This window comes from Lynx rufus, unplaced genomic scaffold, assembly GCF_022079265.1.
Source record: "Lynx rufus isolate CCGP_SWC_20201006 ecotype Redwood Valley unplaced genomic scaffold, mLynRuf1.p SCAF_4, whole genome shotgun sequence".
Taxonomy (NCBI): Eukaryota; Metazoa; Chordata; class Mammalia; order Carnivora; family Felidae; genus Lynx; species Lynx rufus.
In genome coordinates, this window is record NW_025814856.1 from 139,672,141 (window position 1) to 139,690,919 (window position 18,779).

The 18,779-nt window shown below is 37.5% G+C and overlaps 1 protein-coding gene across 2 annotated transcripts in view; it reads right to left on the reverse strand.

The window, feature by feature from the left end:
• The window catches only part of FAM3C (FAM3 metabolism regulating signaling molecule C), a 57,036-nt gene that overhangs the window by 21,521 nt on the left and 16,736 nt on the right, over positions 1-18,779 (reverse strand). For both annotated transcript variants that reach the window (XM_047096254.1, XM_047096255.1), the window contains exons 3-5: positions 18,191-18,295; positions 9,417-9,446; positions 8,651-8,774 (exon numbers count right to left, since the gene is read on the reverse strand). In XM_047096254.1, the coding sequence (XP_046952210.1) occupies positions 8,651-8,774; positions 9,417-9,446; positions 18,191-18,295 (259 nt within the window). The remainder of the gene's footprint in view (positions 1-8,650; positions 8,775-9,416; positions 9,447-18,190; positions 18,296-18,779) is intronic.

The window sequence follows — 18,779 nt, forward strand, 5'->3', positions numbered from 1 at the left end:
AAACAAAAAAAAAAACCTGACTGTAGTGTACCTGTGAATACACTAAAAACCACTGACTGTATACTTTAAATGAGTGAATTGTACAGCATGTGAATTATATCTCAATAAAGCTGTTTACACAAGGGAGTGGCTATATAATCATCAATTAAATAGACTTCAGAGCAAAGAAAATTACCAGAGACACAGAGAGAGACACATAATGATCACAGGGTCACTTTAGCAAGACACAGTAAACCTTAATGTGTATACAGCAAACAACTGAGGTACACACTATGTGAATCAAAACCGGACAGGAGAAAGAGACAAATGTACAGTTACACTTGGACATGTCAACAGCCCTCTCTCAACAACTGACAGACAGAAAATTACCAAAGGTACAGAAGAACTCAACCACAGCATTACCAACGGGTCTACCTGACATTTAAAGAACATTCTACCCAACAAGGGCAGAATACACATTTTTTTCAAGTGTGCATGGAACGTATACTAAAGGTAGACCATATCATGGGCCACAAAATAAACCTCAACATTTTTAAAAGAATTGAAATCATACCAAGTGTGTTCTCCAACCACAATGAAATCAGTAACAGAAAGATAACAGGAAAACCTCCAAACACTTGGAAACTAAAGAACATAGTTCTCAATAATCCACGGGTCAAAGAGGAAGTCTGAAGGGAAATTAAAAGACACACAGAAATGAATGCACATACAACTTATTAAAATTTGTGAGGCATAGCTAAAAGAGTACTGAGAAAGGAATTTATAGCACTCCATGCTTAAATTAAAAAAGAAAAAGCTTCAAATTAATCATCTAAGTTCCCCTCTCAAGTAACTAAAAAGAATGCCATGAACCTAAAACAAGCAGAAGAAAAAAAAAATAAAAAGATGAGAAATCAATGAAACAAAAAGCTGGTTTTTTAAAAAGATCAATAAAATTAAACCTTTAGTAAGACTGACAGAGAAAAAAAGAGAAAACATAAATCACTAATACCAAGAGTGAAGTGGGATATCACTATAGACCCCGCAGACATCAAAAGGATAAAGACTATGAACAATTTTACACATGTGAATTTGACAACTCAAATGAGTTAGATCCAATTCCTCAGAATGTATAAACTAACACAACTCATCCATTATGAAATAGATCGTTTAAATAGTCCTGTAACTATTAAAGATAGTGAATTCATAGTTTATAAACTCACCTCACCAGAAAATCTCCAAGCCTAGATGGTTTCACTGGAGAGTTCTACCAAATGTTTAAAAAAAGAATTAACACTACTTCCACACAAACTCTTTCAGAAAATTTAATACTTCCAAATTTATTTTATAAAGCCAATATTACAATAATACCCAAACCAGAGTAAGACATTACAAGAAAACTACAAACCAACATTAGTATACAGGCAAAAATCCTCATTAACAAAACATTTAGTAAGTAGAATTCAGCATTATATTAAAAAAAATCATAAACTATGACCAAGTCAGGCTTAGCCTACAGAAACACAGTTATTTCAATATTTGAACAATTGATATAATCTACTATATTAATAGGTTTAAGAAAAATCACATGGTCATCTCAATACAGAACATGCGTTTGACAAAATTCAACACCCATTCATGATAAAAAGTCTCAAAACTCCGGTAATAGAGGACTTCCTAAACTTGATAGAGAACATCTACAAAAATCTACACCTAACATCATACTTGATGGTGAAGGACAACACTTTCCCCTTAAGATGAGGAACAAGTCAAGTATGTCCATTCTTACCATTACTATTCAACATAGTACTGGAAATCCTGGCCAAAGCAAAAAACCAAGAAAAGGAAAGTAACAGAAGTAATAGAATTAGGATAAATTAATTCAGCAAGGTTATAAGATACAAGACCAACACACGAAAATCAACTGTGTCTACATACTAACAATGAACATATAAAAACTGGAATTAAAAATACAAAGACATCTACAATCGCTCAAAAAATGGGGACACTTAGGTATAAATCTAATAAAGTATGTATAGGACTTGTAAGCTGAAACCCACAACATGGTAATGAAAGATAACAAAGAATATTTAAAGAGAAACGCCATATTCATCAACTGAAAGACTCAACATAGTAAAGATGGTCAATTCTCTCCAAAAATCAATATACAGATTTAACACAACTCCTAACAAAATCCCGGCAAGGTTTTTTGTATACAGAGGCAATGTTATTCTTTAATTTTTTTTTATTTATTTTGAGAGAGACAGAGAGCACATGCACGTGTGTGTGGGGGGGCCAGCGGGGGAGGGGCAGAGAGAGAAGGAAAGAGACAGAAAATCCTAAGCAGGCTCCACACTGCCAGTGCGAGAGCCTGATGTGGGGCTCAAGATCATGACCTGAGCCGAAGTCAGATGCTTATCCAACTGAGCCACCCAGGTGCCTCAGAGGCAAGGTTATTCTAAAATGTATCTGGAAAGGCAAAGAAATTAGAATAGCTAATTTTGAAAAGAAAGAAAGAAGGAAGGAAGGAAGGAAGGAAGAAAGGAAGGAAGGAGAAAGAAAGAAAGAAAGAAAGAAAGAAAGAAAGAAAGAAAGAAGGAAGGAAGGAAGGAAGGAAGGAAGGAAAGAAAGAAAGAAAGAAAGAAAGAAAGAAAGAAAGAAAGAAAGAAAATGGGAGGAATCATTCTACGCCACTTAAAGACTTACTCTATAACTATATAATCAAGAGCATGTGGTATTAGTGGATAAATTAGTGGATCAATGGAATGAATGGAGAACCCAAAACCAAGTGGAACAAAAAAAATGCACCAGTGGAAACACAGCCAACTTATTTTTTAACAAAGGAGCAAAAGCAATTCAATGGAGGAGGAAAGTCATTCCAACAAATTGTGCTGAAGCAACTAGATATTCATAGGCCAAAACTGAACCTCAACCTACATCTCATACTTTATTCAAAGATTAATGTAGGATGGATCACAGATTTAAATATATAAACATAAAACATAAAACTAAAAGCTTTGGAAGATCATACAGAGGAAAATGTTTGAAACCTACGGTTCAGTGAGTGAGTGACAGACATGACACCAATCCATAAACAACAAAGCACATCCATGAAAGAAAAATAAATCAATAGACTGTAACTTATCGAAATTAAAACCTTTGGCCGTACAAAACATCCTGGCGAAAGGGATGTCTAGATGAGCTATACACTGTAAGAAAATAGTCTCAAGCCACATATCTGACAATAGGATTCATACCTAGAATATATTTCAAAAACTCCCAAAGTGTAACAATAAAAAACAAACAAACAAAAACAACCCAATTAAAAGATGGACATGGGGCGCCTGGGTGGCGCAGTCGGTTAAGCGTCCGACTTTAGCCAGGTCACGATCTTGCGGTCCGTGAGTTCGAGCCCCGCGTCAGGCTCTGGGCTGAGGGCTCAGAGCCTGGAGCCTGTTTCCGATTCTGTGTCTCCCTCTCTCTCTGCCCCTCCCCCGTTCATGCTCTGTCTCTCTCTGTCCCCAAAAAAATAAATAAAAAAAATAAAATAAAATAAAAGATGGACAAAGACATGAATAGATATTTCACTGAAGAGGATATACAGGTGGCAAAAAAAAAAAAGCATATTAAAAGATGTTCAGCATCACTAGCAATAAAATTGAGATATCACTACACATCTGTTTGAAGAGCTAAAGTAAAAAATAGTAATAGCACCAAATTCTGGCAAGTATATAGAGAAATTGGATCTCTCATACATTGCCAGTGGGAATGTAAAATGGTGCAGTCACTGTGGAAAATGTTTGGCAGTTTCTTACAGAATTAAACATATGCTTACCACACACCAGAAACGATGAAATTGTTTGGCCGAGCACAACAGGTGATGCATAAACTGTGTTGCATCCGTAACACAGACTATTACTCAGCAATAAAAAAGAAGGGATTTAACAGGCACCAATGTTTCAAGAGCATTATGCTGAGAGAAATAACCAATCTCATCTGGTCACATGTTGTATGATTCTATTTATATAGAATTCTCAAAACATCAAAATAATAGAAATGACAAACAGATTAGTGGTTGCCAGACGTCAGTGATGATGGAGGTGACTGTAACAGCATAGCATGAAAGAGCTCTTTGTGGAGATACAATAATTCTGTATCCCAACTGCTTACTGGCTACGTGTACCTACACGTGTCACAAAATGACACAGAACTACACATACACACACTGTACCAATGTCAATTTCCTGTTTTTGATGGTGTACTCTAAGATATAACCATAGGGGAAACTGGGTATAGAGTATGCAGGACGGCTCTGTATGATCTTTGCAATCTCCTGTGATTTCTGTAATTATTTCAAAATAAAAAGTTAAAAAAAAAACTCTACTTGAAGATTCATACAGGAAAAGTATAAAAATCTGATTTTGAAGAGCTTAGTAGCATTTAACTATTTATCTACCCATATGGGTTACATATCTGCCTTCAAAATCCCACTTTTCATTCTCTAAAATTTACATGTAATAAAGCATAGACTTTTTTCACAAGCAGTTCTGAAAGGTGAGTCATAAGGAAACCCACTAAAAGTGCTGCCCAAAAGAGGGAATTTCAAAATGTATTTGCTCTGCTCCCTTCAGAAATATGTGAGATAAGTAAACTCCATCATTAATGTTAAGAAGCGATAGTGTGATTAACCTGTTACATTAATAATTAAGTATCACAGTGTCTTCTCCAAGTAGAATCATCATGGGGTTAGTTATGCTGCTGTGTCTTTCACAGAGCTAGGAAATAAAAGCCACAAAGAAGCACTATGCCATAGGCTTCCCACAAGAGGGCAGTAGCTAATCGATTTTTAACAAGGAATTCAATCAGGGAAAACCTGCAATAGCAAATGACAAACTACTCAAGATTTTTAAATGTATAAAGGCTACTTACTCCCTCTTACTCACACAATTTGAAATATTTTATCTTTCACGAATATGAAGGTTCCCCCTACTACCATTCCACGCCTCCAGACAAAAATCTAAAGAAAATATTACATAATCTATAGAAAGATTCTACATCTTTGAGCACAGTTTTGCTTCAAATACCTACTCTATGTTTTAACCGCTACATCTTAAAATGGTTAGTTTAGAGCAGGCTTTAACAAACCTATAGCCCACAGGACAAATCTATCCAACTGCTTGGTTACTTTTGTTTTTTCATTTATGAGCTTAGAATGTTTTTTGTATTTTTAAATGGTTATATTTTAAATGATTTTTTAAGTACTTATACACTATCCTTGATTTTACCTCTTGATCCTCACAGCCAAAAATACTATCTGGCCTCTCAATGTACACAAATAAATAAATCTCTGAAAATCATTGCTGTATATTCCTATACCAAACATTAAGACCACAATAAAAGGTGAGGTATTATCCTAATATCAATGTCATATAAACTGAAATCAGATGAGTATATGCCTAAAATAAGAGCTATACCTTGAACATAAGTAAATTCTATGGGCTCTCTAATGCAAAATAAAAAGAAGCTACAATTCCTGTAGTGTGTGACATTTGATGTTTATCCCCAGGATTTTCTATTACAAACTAATGAGAAGTTTGAAATTTACGTTAATCTCCGTAATGTATCTTGATGCATCCAACCTGTCCTTAAAGCCATAACCACCACCCTGATCTTAACTATCCTCTTTTGTCTGTACTGAGGTTTCTCAAATTTAGTCTATGATGACATTATGGACCTGATAATTCATGTGTAAAACTGCCTGGCTTCACTGGAGGGTGTTTAAGAGCATCCCAGTCTTTACGAGTACTGCCTCTATAGCTATACCATCCCATAATGTCTATAGACCTTGACAAATGTCCCACTGAAAAGCACTGACCTGAACTAGTGGTCTCCGAAATGAGTGTGCAGGTACTCAGGACATGTGCAGGAAAACAGTAAAGTTTCTATTTATGTATTTTTACTGTCTACTTATATATTTAGTGAATACACATGAAAAAAACCTTTTACTACTGGGAGGAGGGGCAGTGTCAAAGAACCTTGGCAGTGATGGCCTTCCAACTGTTCTAATCACTTTACACATCAGTCAGGTAATTTTTTCAACATCAATGAAATCATGACATGCCAGAATCTGAAAACCTTCAATGACTCAACACTCAGAAAGGGACACTGGGGGACCTGGCTGGCTCGGTTGGTCGTGAGTTCAAGCCCGATGTTGGGTATAGAGATTACTAAAAAAATAAACAAACTTAAAAACAAAAAGAAAGAAAAGACCTCACCTCTTTACCTTCATGACCCTTCAGCTGCTACTGCCCTGGCCCTCATTCCTCGATCTCATATCACTCATCCCCAAGAGTCTTCGTCACCCAGCTCTGCACAGCTTGTGCCACAGTTTGTGATGACTGATGTGCATTTACTCCTTAAATGTCTGTCTCTCCTACTAGACTGAGTTTCATGACAGCAGGGACTATGCTCAATAAATGCTTGCTGAATAACTGAACGAATGATGCTAAGGAAGTCAGGGTCTTTGTTTAAATCCTTTGTTGCAACAACTTTCAATACAGAAACAGAACATACGAGACAAAGTACTGGACTGTGAACTGTCCCCACGGTTTTTTCAGTAGGGATCCCTGGCCAATTATTCAGTCCTTCTTGAAGACTAGATTTTGGGGCTTCATGCATAGCTCTAAATTCCCATCAATTATTTAATTTCTCCTGAGTATCAGAATGATTCCTGAAATGAGGATGGATAGGAGGCCTGCTTCAATTTTACAGTTACAGAAATTGAAATACAAATTCCACATGACATGCCCACCATGCCAGAACCAAATTCTTTGGCTAGGAGCCTAGTATTTACTGTGCCAAATTCCACTGCCTCTATATATACTCTCTTCTTTTTGACCTATACAATCTATAAATAGAGAACCTGCTGGTAAAACAACTTTGATCTCTTCTTTGTATTAAAACTAACATGCTTCATGGGGGGAGCAGGGTGGCAGAGAAAGTCTCCAAAGAAAGTCTACCGTGGGCTAGGCTTTCTAAGAGAAATTCCTACCTATGATTCCGAATCAAACTTGAGGCCTCCTTAGCCAAATAAGGTGAAAAGGGGAACGGAAACATTCTAAGTTAATGGGAAGGGTATGATTTAATGTAAAATCTGCAAACTTCTAAGTCTGTTGAACTTCTAACATCCAAGTTCCTTGTTACATAATTCAGTAAAATAGGACTATTATGGGAAGTCAGAAGACAGTGATGGATTAACAATGGATTATAACTAGCATGAGGGAAAAGAAAGGAAATGAGCAGGAACTTTAAAGATCATCTAGCTCAAGCCTTTAATTACAAGAAAAGCATTATTCTAAGAGGCTAAATAATGCCCATAGCTAACTGAAAAAAGGGCTTAGGATAAAAATTCAAGAGCTTCTACATCAAAAAGAAAAGACACACAGGGGCACCTGGGTGGCTCAGTCAGTTGAGTGTCTCTTGATTTCTGCTCAGGTCATGGTCTCATGGTTCATGGGATTGAGACCTGAGCCCTGTGTTGGTCTCTAGGCTGACAGCATGGAGCTGCTTGGAATTCTCTCTCTCCCTCTATGGCCCTTCCCCATGTGTGCCCTAAAATAAATAAATAAAGTTAGGGGAAAAAAAGACACAAACTGCAGGGAGAAACTGTTTCTGTTTCCTCCTACTATAAAATTAACTCTTTATTCTACATAATTAATGGCATGTCTATTATTTTGACATGAAATTTAAATAAGCTCATGTATTTAATTTTCCAAGAAAGAGCAGATTAAAAGCAACCAACTGAAAGTGGGCCTTGTGATTTCGGAGACACGAACTTCACCTACAAGTGACAGTCAACACTACTTAAGAACTGTAGAGCATCTGAGTATAGAAAACCATTCAGCTTAGTGGCAAACAGTTCAGTATCACAACAGGCTTGAGGTTATTACTGGATTATTTCACACGTCAACAAGCAGCATTTGGACATTTAAAACAAAAGATGTTTTTCTTTTTTCCTATTAATTACAGGCTCTGCACTGTCAGTGTAGAACCTGATGTGGGGCTTGATCTCATGAACCATGAGATTGTAACCTGAACTGAAGCCAAGAGTCAGAGGGTTAACCGAATGAGCCACCCTGGAGCCCCAAAATGAAAGATGTTTGTAAGATAAAGCGTTCATTATCTAGGGCAGTGCTGTCAAAAGGGACTTTTTTCAAGGGTGGAAATGCTTTGTGTTCAGTTTGATAGGCACAAGCCATTTATGGCTACTCAGTACTTGAAATGTGGCTCGTTGACTGAGGAACTGAACTTTTAATTTTAATTAATGTAAATGAATTAACCTTCCCCTACTATTTAAGAATCAGAATTAAACAGTCACATGTGTCTATGCCTCCAGATGGGACAGCACAGATCTAGAGAATTCACACAGAGGAAGTCCCTCATCTTTACGTGAAGCTAGACAAATGCTGTGTTCTTATGTCACTTTAATATGAAATCTCAGAATTTTAAGACTCTTTAAACGTGTGGGAGAAAAAAACTGTGTAATGAAAACTGAAATCACTTTTCTTTAGTAAAACATGCCCAATACATTTTCCAAAGATCCATTAGACTCAGGTTCAATTTGCTAAAATTTACTGGCACGCCAGATACTTCCAAACTGGTAAATACTTACACATTGTCTTCCAGACAGATTTTGGGTCCCACCACATTGGCTGCTCCACTTGCCATTTTAAAAGCAAAATGCTTCTCAGGGCAAGCTTTTGAGATTCCACATTTGTATCTGGGAGGTTTTGTAGCTTTGGGGAGAAATTTTTTTTTAAAGTGTTAATAGACTCTAGAGTCAGTTTGTTTCAGGTCTTAAACCAAAAAGAGCATTATGTAAAAACACTGAGATATACATATCCTAAAATACATGCCTTTTTTTACCCTGAGGGTTTCAAAGAACCTCAAAATAAAACACTGAACCTCCTGGGAAACAAGCTAATAACTGACATAAATATATCAGTTGATCCTGATGAAGGTATACGTATTTTATCTAATTATTTTTATTTTTAAAATTCAGTACAGGAGAGGTTTTGAATTGTTACTTTACACTTCTAGTTAGTTCATGCACACACAACACATGGTTACCTCTAGAACCAGTAAAAAGCCTAACACATCACTGAGTATCTGTTTACGTTCTAGTTCTAACGAGGAATTCTTTTACACATTTTCTGCACTTATATTACTGAACCTAAAAAATGTTAACAAAATATCCATTATGAATACTATTATATATGTAGAATACTGAGCTATTCAAATAGCATCCTTGTAACTTTAAAAATTTCTAAATCGATTTTGCTCACGTTGAAATATCCCCATTGTTTGAATGTAAGTGCTCATACACATAGGATAAAATAGAATAAACCATCTGCAAAATATTGAGACGCAATACTTACAACGCACTGCCGTGTCCAATGCTGACCTTGCTAGGAAAAAAAAGAAAAAGTTATCTTTGCTAGAAGGAATAAAGCTGTTGGCAAGTATCCACATATTAAACATATTTGGCACTAACAGGACTATAAAAATGAAAGTGCTTGAATTATTGCTCAGTATACAATAAATAAAACAGACTACTGCTCTAGAGAAAAAGTGAAAAAGTGACTTCAGGCTACAAAACTCACTATAAACAATTATGCAGAGGAATTATGGACAGTAGTATTCTACTACTGATAGAACATTTTATTCTTATCTTTACAGTTTATTTTTATTTCTACTTATAAATTTAAATCCCAATCAGAAAGTTACTCTACAAATTTAACTTCTTTTTAAATTTATTTTTCAATTTTTTGCCAGCTTTCTTGAGACATAATTGACATGTAACATTGTATAACTTTAGGCATACAACATGTTGATTTGATACATGCATAAACTGCTAAATGATAACCGTTATACATTAGCTACCATGTCCATCCCATCACATAGTAACCATTTCTTTTTTGTGGTGAGAACATTTAAGATTTACTCTCTAACCAACATTCAAGTATAAAGTAGTATCACATACTAGTTAGTATTAGCTATGATCACCTTGCTATATTAGATTCCCAAACTTTTAAATCTTATAACTGGGAGTATAACTGGGAGTTCAGACCCTTTGAGCAATGTCTCCCCTTACCTCCTTCCCAACCCCTGGTAACCACTATTTTAATCTGTTTCTCTGAGTCTGTCCTTTTTAGATTTCACATATACCTGATACCATACACTATTTCAAACTTCTCCTTAAATGACTTTAAGTATATACTTGTTGACTATTACAGTGTTTAAAAGTGGCTGCTGCCTAGGGGCACCTGGGTGGTTCAGTCGGTTAAGCGTCAGACTTCGGCTCAGGTCAGGATCTCACAGTTCATGGGTTCAATCCCCATGTTGGGCTCTGTGCTGACAGCTCAGAGCCTGAAGCCTGCTTTGGATTCTGTATCTCGCTCTCTCTCTACCCCTCCCCTGCTCATGCTCTGTCTCCCTCTGTCTCTCAAAAATAAAAAAACGTGAAAAAAAACTTTTTTAAGTGGCTGCTACTATAGGGTGCTGTGTACACACGCATATGAAATGCTGGAGAATATACATGAAATGGTCTTGGTGGTTAGGCTAGGAGATCTGGGGGGTGGAAGAACATAAGATGGGTGGTGGTGAGGAACTCAATTTCTCTAAAATAGAAGTGTACTGGGCATATTTAAAAAAAAATTAAGGTCAGTTACCAAGACTGTTATAATTTATTGGCTCAAGGAAGCCAGAATCTTGTGATCAAATCTTAACTTTAATGAAGTAGATCGCAATCTAGCCACCTACACTAAGAGCTTTTTAAAAGCACTCGCATCTGATCCCAGCCTAGGGGATTCAGTTTAAATCATCAACAGTATTGTGGGCAGCCATTTCCTGATTTGGCTAATAAGCATGCAGTGTCATAAATATTTGCCAGCTGTTTGACTATAAATAGTCACTTGGTTTTTAGTTCTGTATTATTTTAGATGATTGAGAATTTCCTGTAAGTCCAGAACTCAAGTGGAGAACAGAAAGTTAAAGCTGAAAAATAATATGCAAATGTTTAAAAAGAGAAAAATGACCAAGTAAGTGAAGGTTCACTAACTCTATAAAACACTGAGAATATTATATGCCCCTGAAGTCACAAAGGCAGTGAAGTAACGTGGGGAAAGTCTAACGCATGAAATAAAGCAGAAAGCAAACCTTGTCTGTAAGTACGAAAAATATTCACGGATAAGGACAAAGACTTAACAAAAACAAATGACCAGTTAGTATATAAGAGTACTGGGACTACTGAGCTCATTCTTTCAATTTCCTTCATTATGTCATAAAAGTAAGGGAAACATCATTCTAGAGATCATCTGGTCCAAAGCTCTCACTTGTGTAAATAAGGAAAGGAAAGCTGAGACAATGATTAACAACCAGTGATTAGCAGCATGAACACTAGACATTCTCAATTTCACTTCTGTCCTGAATAAACACATATTTGCAGACTCAGGTGTTAAGATATTTACAGAAGAACACTGTTCAATCAGGAATTCTGGTATACCTAACTTATGGTAACAAGATACAGGGAAAACTCGGGGATCAGAACAGGGGTGATATAACATAGCTCATTCACATATGCTGGGCAATCTATCCACCAAGTACTTTTGCATGCATTACTGACTTAATCATCATCTCTGTTTCAAAAAGAGAGGAACTGGGAACCCAGAAGTTGACTGATTTGATTTGTTCCAAGACATAATTAATAATTGGCAGAGCTAGTTTTCAAAGTCATATCTCACTCTAGCACCCAAACTCAAATTGCATTGCAAAATGGGAAATGTCTGAGGTCTTCTGATCACATGTATAAAAAATTGCTCGTCCTGCTCAGATCAGGCAGCCAGAATAGGGAGCTTTTAGAACAAACCTTCTGACTGAAGAGGGTTCAAGACTTGAGACAAAGTGTCCACAAGGACAGGGACATTGCTAAAGGAATCCAGGTTAAAAAGGGCACCTCTGTAGTCACTACAAAGGTAATGACTGGATTTGAAACAAGTAGACCAGTTCAGAACAACTAAGGAAGCAACACTGATGGGACTTGGCAACGGAACAGATGGAGGAACGGTGGAAAAGGAGGAATCAGGTTTACCTCTTGGACATTTGGCTTTAGAAGCTTTCATTTATTCGTTCATATGAACTAGTGAACAAAAACACCATCTCCACACTCAGGTAGATGTTCATCATCTAGTGAGGAGCTAGGGGTAGGGGATGGATGATGAGTTCTGTGCTGGACTTGCAAATTTTGGATTCTTGGAGAAGATCCAAGTGAGAAAGTCTAAAAGCCAGCTCTAAATGAGATCTGGGATGAAGATACAAACTGGAAAGTTAACAAATGATGAGGCCACCCAGAGAGAGGATTTAAAGTCAAAAGGGTGATGAGAAAATTTCAGAGACATCAGTAATCAACGGATACTCAGAGAAAGAAGAGTGTGGCTGAGGAAAGAAAGGCAGAGGGAAAGCCAGGGATGAGCCAGTAAAATGGTCAAACTAGTTTGCTTATAGAATTTAAGAGATTAAAAAAAAAAAAAAGTAAATGTTATTCAATTCAAAAAACGTTACTGGGATAGGATTTTGAGAAAACCAGTTCTTTAATCATCAGGCTTTTAAATGCGTAATATCACTCCATTTACTTTAAGAGTAAGGAGAAAAGTCGCTAAAGGTTTAAAAACAAACAAACAGGGGCTCAGTCCGTTAAGTATTCGACTTCAGCTCAGGTCATGATCTCATGGTTCATGAGTTCGAGCCCTGCATGGGGCTCTCTGTTGCCAAGGCGGAGGCACTTCGGATCCTGGGTCTCCCTCTCTCTCTGCCCTTACCCTGCTCGCTCTCACTCTGTCTCAAAAAAATAAATTAAAAAAAATTTTTTTTAATGTTTGTTTATTTTTGAGAGAGGCAGAGACAGAATGCAAGTGGGTTAGGGGCAGAGAGAGAGGGAGACACAGAATCTGAAGCAGGCTCCAGGCTCTGAGCTGTCAGCGCAGAGCCCGACGCGGGCTCGAACCCACGAGCTGTGAGATCATGACCTGAGCCAAAGTCGGACGCGCAACTGACTGAGCCACCCAGGCGCCCCTCAAAAAATAAACTTTAAAACAAACAAAAAAGTCTCGTGAAAGACTTTTCTCTCCAGACCAGATGAAAGCTAATTTTTGTCTAATATTTATCAAAACCCAAAGCCCTCTACTAGGTCTGCAATCCTGAGAATTTAACACCTGGAGGTCAAACAGGTAAATTTTCACAAATAAAACAGAATGTTTTCCACTTGCAGTATGGGCACAGCATACTAATAAAAAGCGCTCCTTTCCTGTAACTTGTAATCATCAAACTACCTTGATAGCTTTAATTCTTAATTTCTTTCACCATATACAACTTTTCACTTTAAGGAACAATAGTAAATCTTTTTGATTTGGTTTCTTTTGGGGGGGGGTTAATTTTTCATGTTAAGAAAATAAACAGCCAGGAATCATTTTATTTTTATGGTGGAAAAATTATCACGAATTACTCAAGATTTAATTGCATCAAGATAAATGGACTTTTGTATGGTTTGGATAAGACATATCTTTGGACAGTTAAATAAGCTGACTGCTAAATCTTTTACATCAGCTGAGCTTAATTTTCACATTACCAGCTATTTTTATGGCTTATGTAATCACTGAACAATTTTTTTCAAAAATCATTTAAAATAACTGAAAAACAAAGGTCTGCAATGTCTATGAAATAAGTAACATATCAATTAGAATTACCTTCTTCAAGAAAAAGGTTAATGGTTTAATCATTATTACCTACTCTCATCAGCTGAGCTGAGAAAATGGATCCACTTGGAAGTTCTGTTTCATATCTGGTTTCAATCAAAGAACGTCTTTCAACAAGTCAAACTACAGGAATCAGAACTATTTTGTACTTAAGTTTTTAAGAACGTCAAGTAATTTATGTATATACCATTTCAGTGGTTTAAGTCTGAAAGGGTAAAAATTCATCAACTCAACAGAACAGTAAGTCCTGACGGCAGCAACGTGTGCAATAATCTGGTCTGTGTTCAGTATATTTACTAGTTGTTAAGTATCCACCCTGACAACGAACCACTGTGTGAAAACGCAATGATAACTAAAACGCACAGATTGTATCCATGTTGCTATCCTGGTTGTGACACTAGGGGTAGTTCTGTAAGATGTTACCAATATGAGAAACTGTGTAAAGGGTATGCAGGATCCCTCCATATTATTTCTCACAAATACATGCAAATCTACAGTTATCTCAATAAGTTTTGTACAAAAATTTGTTTTCAAAAAAAAATCACAATGTATTTTAGTAATTTCAAGTATAATTCTGAGCAAAATTTTTCATTCTTCCTTTCTAGAAATAAGATCATTTTATTTTTCTAAAACAGTACTATATATCCAACCTGAAACTAAATTTATAGACACTATCAAGCTATTATATCAACAGTAGAAAAAATGAAAAAATTCACCACCAAAAGAAGTACAGTTCATGTCACGAGACCCCCCTCCCAATATACTGATTATAGAAATAATTCTAATGTTGGGTTAAACTTGTTACCCTTTGATGAATGGAGTTAGATGCTAAGCAAATGGCAAAAGACAACCATATCTCCATCTTTACTCAATTATTCTGAAATGAGAATTAAAATACAACAAGCAAATTAAATTTTCACCAACTCAATAAACTGGAATCCAATAAGGTTTTGTGGATACAGTGTACAACTTCAGTCACAACAACAAAATAAGCCATCTTCCCTAAGAATGAGTAAGTCAAATAGCTAAAACACACACAATAAAACCTTGCAGTTCCCAACATTAGGAAAAATCAAAATGAAAATGAAGAGACAACTATCCTAGTTAAAGTAGCTCAGCATTTGTTCATAGGTGACTACTGGTGGCTTTTCAACTAATATAGCTTGAATCCCACTCTTCCTCTCCATGTCAAAGTACTAATCCTTGGTCACCTACATTCATTCTCCATTCAATCAGCATGGACGGTCTACACGTACGACCCAGCGCTAGATGCTGGGTGAAGCACCAAGATACTATTGCCCTCAAGATTCATTCTCTAGTAAGGGGAGACAGACACATGAAAAATAGAAGAAATTCTCTGATGTAAGGCAGAATAACATCAGTGCCAAATTGAGATACAAGTACTATGCATTAGAACACACAGTTCACAAAAAGAAGCAATACATTCTAATAGGAAAAGAGGGAGGTTCAACTATAATTTCTCTCAAGAAGGGGCATTTATGCAGTTTTGAAAAATGAGAAGGATTAACAGACGAAGGAGGGGATAAGAAAAACGTGCTCTGTGAGGAACCAGCATGAGCAAGGTGGGGATATGGAAGGACAAGGTACGTTGTCTGTAGATCCTGTGCAGACCGGCACAAGCAAGAGTGAGACACGGCTGGGGGGTGGGGTGGGGGGGGGGGGGACGAGAAGGTGAGAAGGGCAGAGGCAGGGTGGGGGTTTGAGTGGGCCTTAGATTTTACTCTCTCATAGTCAGAAGCACTAAAGGTTCATGAGTGTTATTAACCTTCATGAGTGCCGGAAAAGGTTCACGAATGCCGGAACTGCTCCGGCAGCGATGAAACGGGCAGATACCTGGGATGAGAAATAGACATGGGACATCCCTGTGATGTTTGAATAGACAGTCCAGATTAGAGACGAAGACCCAAGCCAGGGCAAGCGCTAGGCTTCACCCAAGCCTCTTCCCTCTGAAAACAGCGGGCCTTTCCCCAGAGTAGTTTTTCACATGTACCAATGGTCCCACTGCCTTGCTTCTCTCAAGGATCCTCCTTTTCTTGCTTGTTCACTCTCATCCCACGGATTTGTAATTCCCTGAATCTTTCCCCAAAGCCTAGAGACAAGTGAGACTCTACATTACTTCACAAAAAACAAAACAAAACAAAACAAAACACTTAACTTGCTTCTGCCTCAAGCTACCATCCCATAACCTTCTTCTCTTACTATCAACCTTTCTTATGTGAACTGGTTACACACTGTTTCCCCAGCAACACTGAACGAGTCCTCAAGGCCTTCAGAGTTTTTCTGCCCCTTATTCAACTACAACCAGCTGTGTTCCCAAAGGACACCAGCCTGGCCTCTTAGTAGTAACAGAAGTAGACAGACCAGAAGTAAAGTCAAATGTCACTGTACTCTGTAATGACTACTCCATGCTGGATCCTGGATGCTTCATGTTAAAACAGGTGCTGAAAAATAGATGGTTCCAGAGGAAAATAGCCAATATACTGAGAGGAATGTTGAAGGGGGGGGGGGGGAGGATTCCAAAACTGGAGAAGATGAAGATTTTATTTTTTTTTTAATTTTTTTTTTTAACGTTTATTCATTTGAGAGACAGAGCATGAATGGGGGAAGGTCAGAGAGACAGAGAGGGAGACACAGAATCTGAAACAGGCTCCAGGCTCTGAGCTGTCAGCACAGAGCCCAACGTGGGGCTCGAACTCACGGACCGCGAGATCATGACCTGAGCCGATGTCGGACGCCCAACCGACTGAGCCACCCAGGCGCCCCGAGAAGATGACGATTTTTAAAAAGATGGCCTGAAGGAGTATGACTACAATTATCTCTTTGAGAGATCATTAGTGTAGGAGAGAACTCCAGCAGATCTTAGATCAGTGGATTGAAACTACTTGGGAGTTTACAAGACAGAATTCAGTGCAATACAAGAAGTACTTTTAAGTAGTTATTGGAAGAAAAGTCCCCTGAAAACGTTTATACAGAAACTGATGATTACACATCAGAATTGTCTAAAGCCTCACTACTCAGTATATGGTGTCTGGGTACCAACCTCAGCATCACCTGGGAGCCTGTGAGAAATGCAGCCCTGAGAGGGCCCATCCCAGACACTGAATCCGAATCTGCATACCAAGACTCCCTGGAGGTTCTTCTGACATTAAAACTGGAGAACCACCGGTTTAAGGGAGTCTTGAAACTAGATGTGAGAGGGAGTAAATGAGGTATTGGGATCCCTTTCAAATATTAATTTATGGAAAGCAAAACTCATTATTCCGGAGATCTCAAAGTTATTTCATCTGATTTCTGCCGAATGGGTGAAAATACTATTTCTGGGTTTCATAGTCTCACTTTTCACACATAATTTTTGTAATTTTTTTAAAAAAATGTTTATTTATTTTTGATAGAGAGAGACATAGTGTGAGTAGGAGAGGGGCAGAGAGAGAGGGAGACACAGAATCCGAAGACAGGCTCCAGGCTCTGAGCTGTCAGCACAGAGCCCAATGCAGGGCTTGAACTCACAAACCACAAGTTCGTGACCTGAGCTGAAGTCGGACACCTAACTGATTGAGCCACCCAGGTGTCCCTTTAATTTTTTTTTTAATGTTTACTTTTGAGAGAGAGACAGAGCATGAGTGGAGGAAGGGCAGAGACAGAGAGGGAGAAACAGAATCTGCAACAGGTTCCAGGCTCTGAGCTGTCAGGACAGAGCCTGACACAGGGCTCGAACTCAGGAACGATGACATCATGACCTGTGTCGAAGTCGGATGCTTAACTGACTGAGCCACCCAGGTGCCCCCACACCTAATTTTTTAATACTTTAAACAATGCTTCATCCAGAGCTTACTGTAACATTTCAACAGTTAACTTATTTTATTGACTTAAGAATTTTGTTAAACACTGAGTTAAGGTGGCTTACAACGGTGTGTTTGCAACACAGCATTAAATAAATGGGTAAAGAGAAAAATAATGCAGAAGGAATTAAATAAGGGTAGGAATACAAGATGGATTTCAATGGCTGCGATTTACAATGCATTGTCATGACTCCACTTGCCATCTGAGGGCTAGATTTGGTTCCAAGTTCTCTATCAGCTAATTCAAATACTGTGTGATAGCTTCTAGAATGTTCGCTCAGAATGCCACGATTAACGTCCTAGACATGAATGAAACAGACCCTATTAATATATTCAGAATGATGAGCAGAAGATTCATACTTTATATTGGATTAATTTTAAGGCTTTCCACTGTGTATTTTAGAATATTCTAAGGGATCACACTTATTGATATAACTATATCTTCTTTTCTAGACAGACTAGACTCAATATTGATAACTGGTAACAATTTACAGACAACCAATAGAAAATAAAATTTAAGAAAGGGGAAAAAATGGAACTTACCAAATAGATTTCCTAAACTTGCATCCATTTTTATTTCAAATACTTGAGAAATAACATAAAATGTCAGTAAAAATACTGCCACGGCTACCACCAACTTTGCAGCACCTAGATAAAGGGGAGAAATAATTCAGCATGAGCTTATGAGCCCAGAGAACTTTAACTAGTGCATTTCATGAAAAATTTAAGTTTATAATGAAATTTCTTAAACTAATAAAGTTTATGTATTGGATCTTAATTTTACTTGAGTTACAAGAAAAACTGTATAAGCAATCCACGGAGATAAGGGATTTTCCTGTTCAAAGAATTATCAGATTGGCTAGCAACCCAGACATAGGACTGCTTGAGTCATCTGCCTAGTTTTCTCCTGCCAAAAAAAAAAAACAAAAAAACCTGCTCCCAAGTGCTGGCTGACTATACGAAAGTACCAAAGTATCACGGCTAATGGAACACCATCACCAAGCATGTTGGACGACACATTCCTAATCCTGTTCACATATAAAGGGCAATACTATACAGGGATAATACAAAAACACCAGACCTTATGGAGATCCAAGGCAACTAGCAGGATGCTCACTAAGCAAGGAACTCT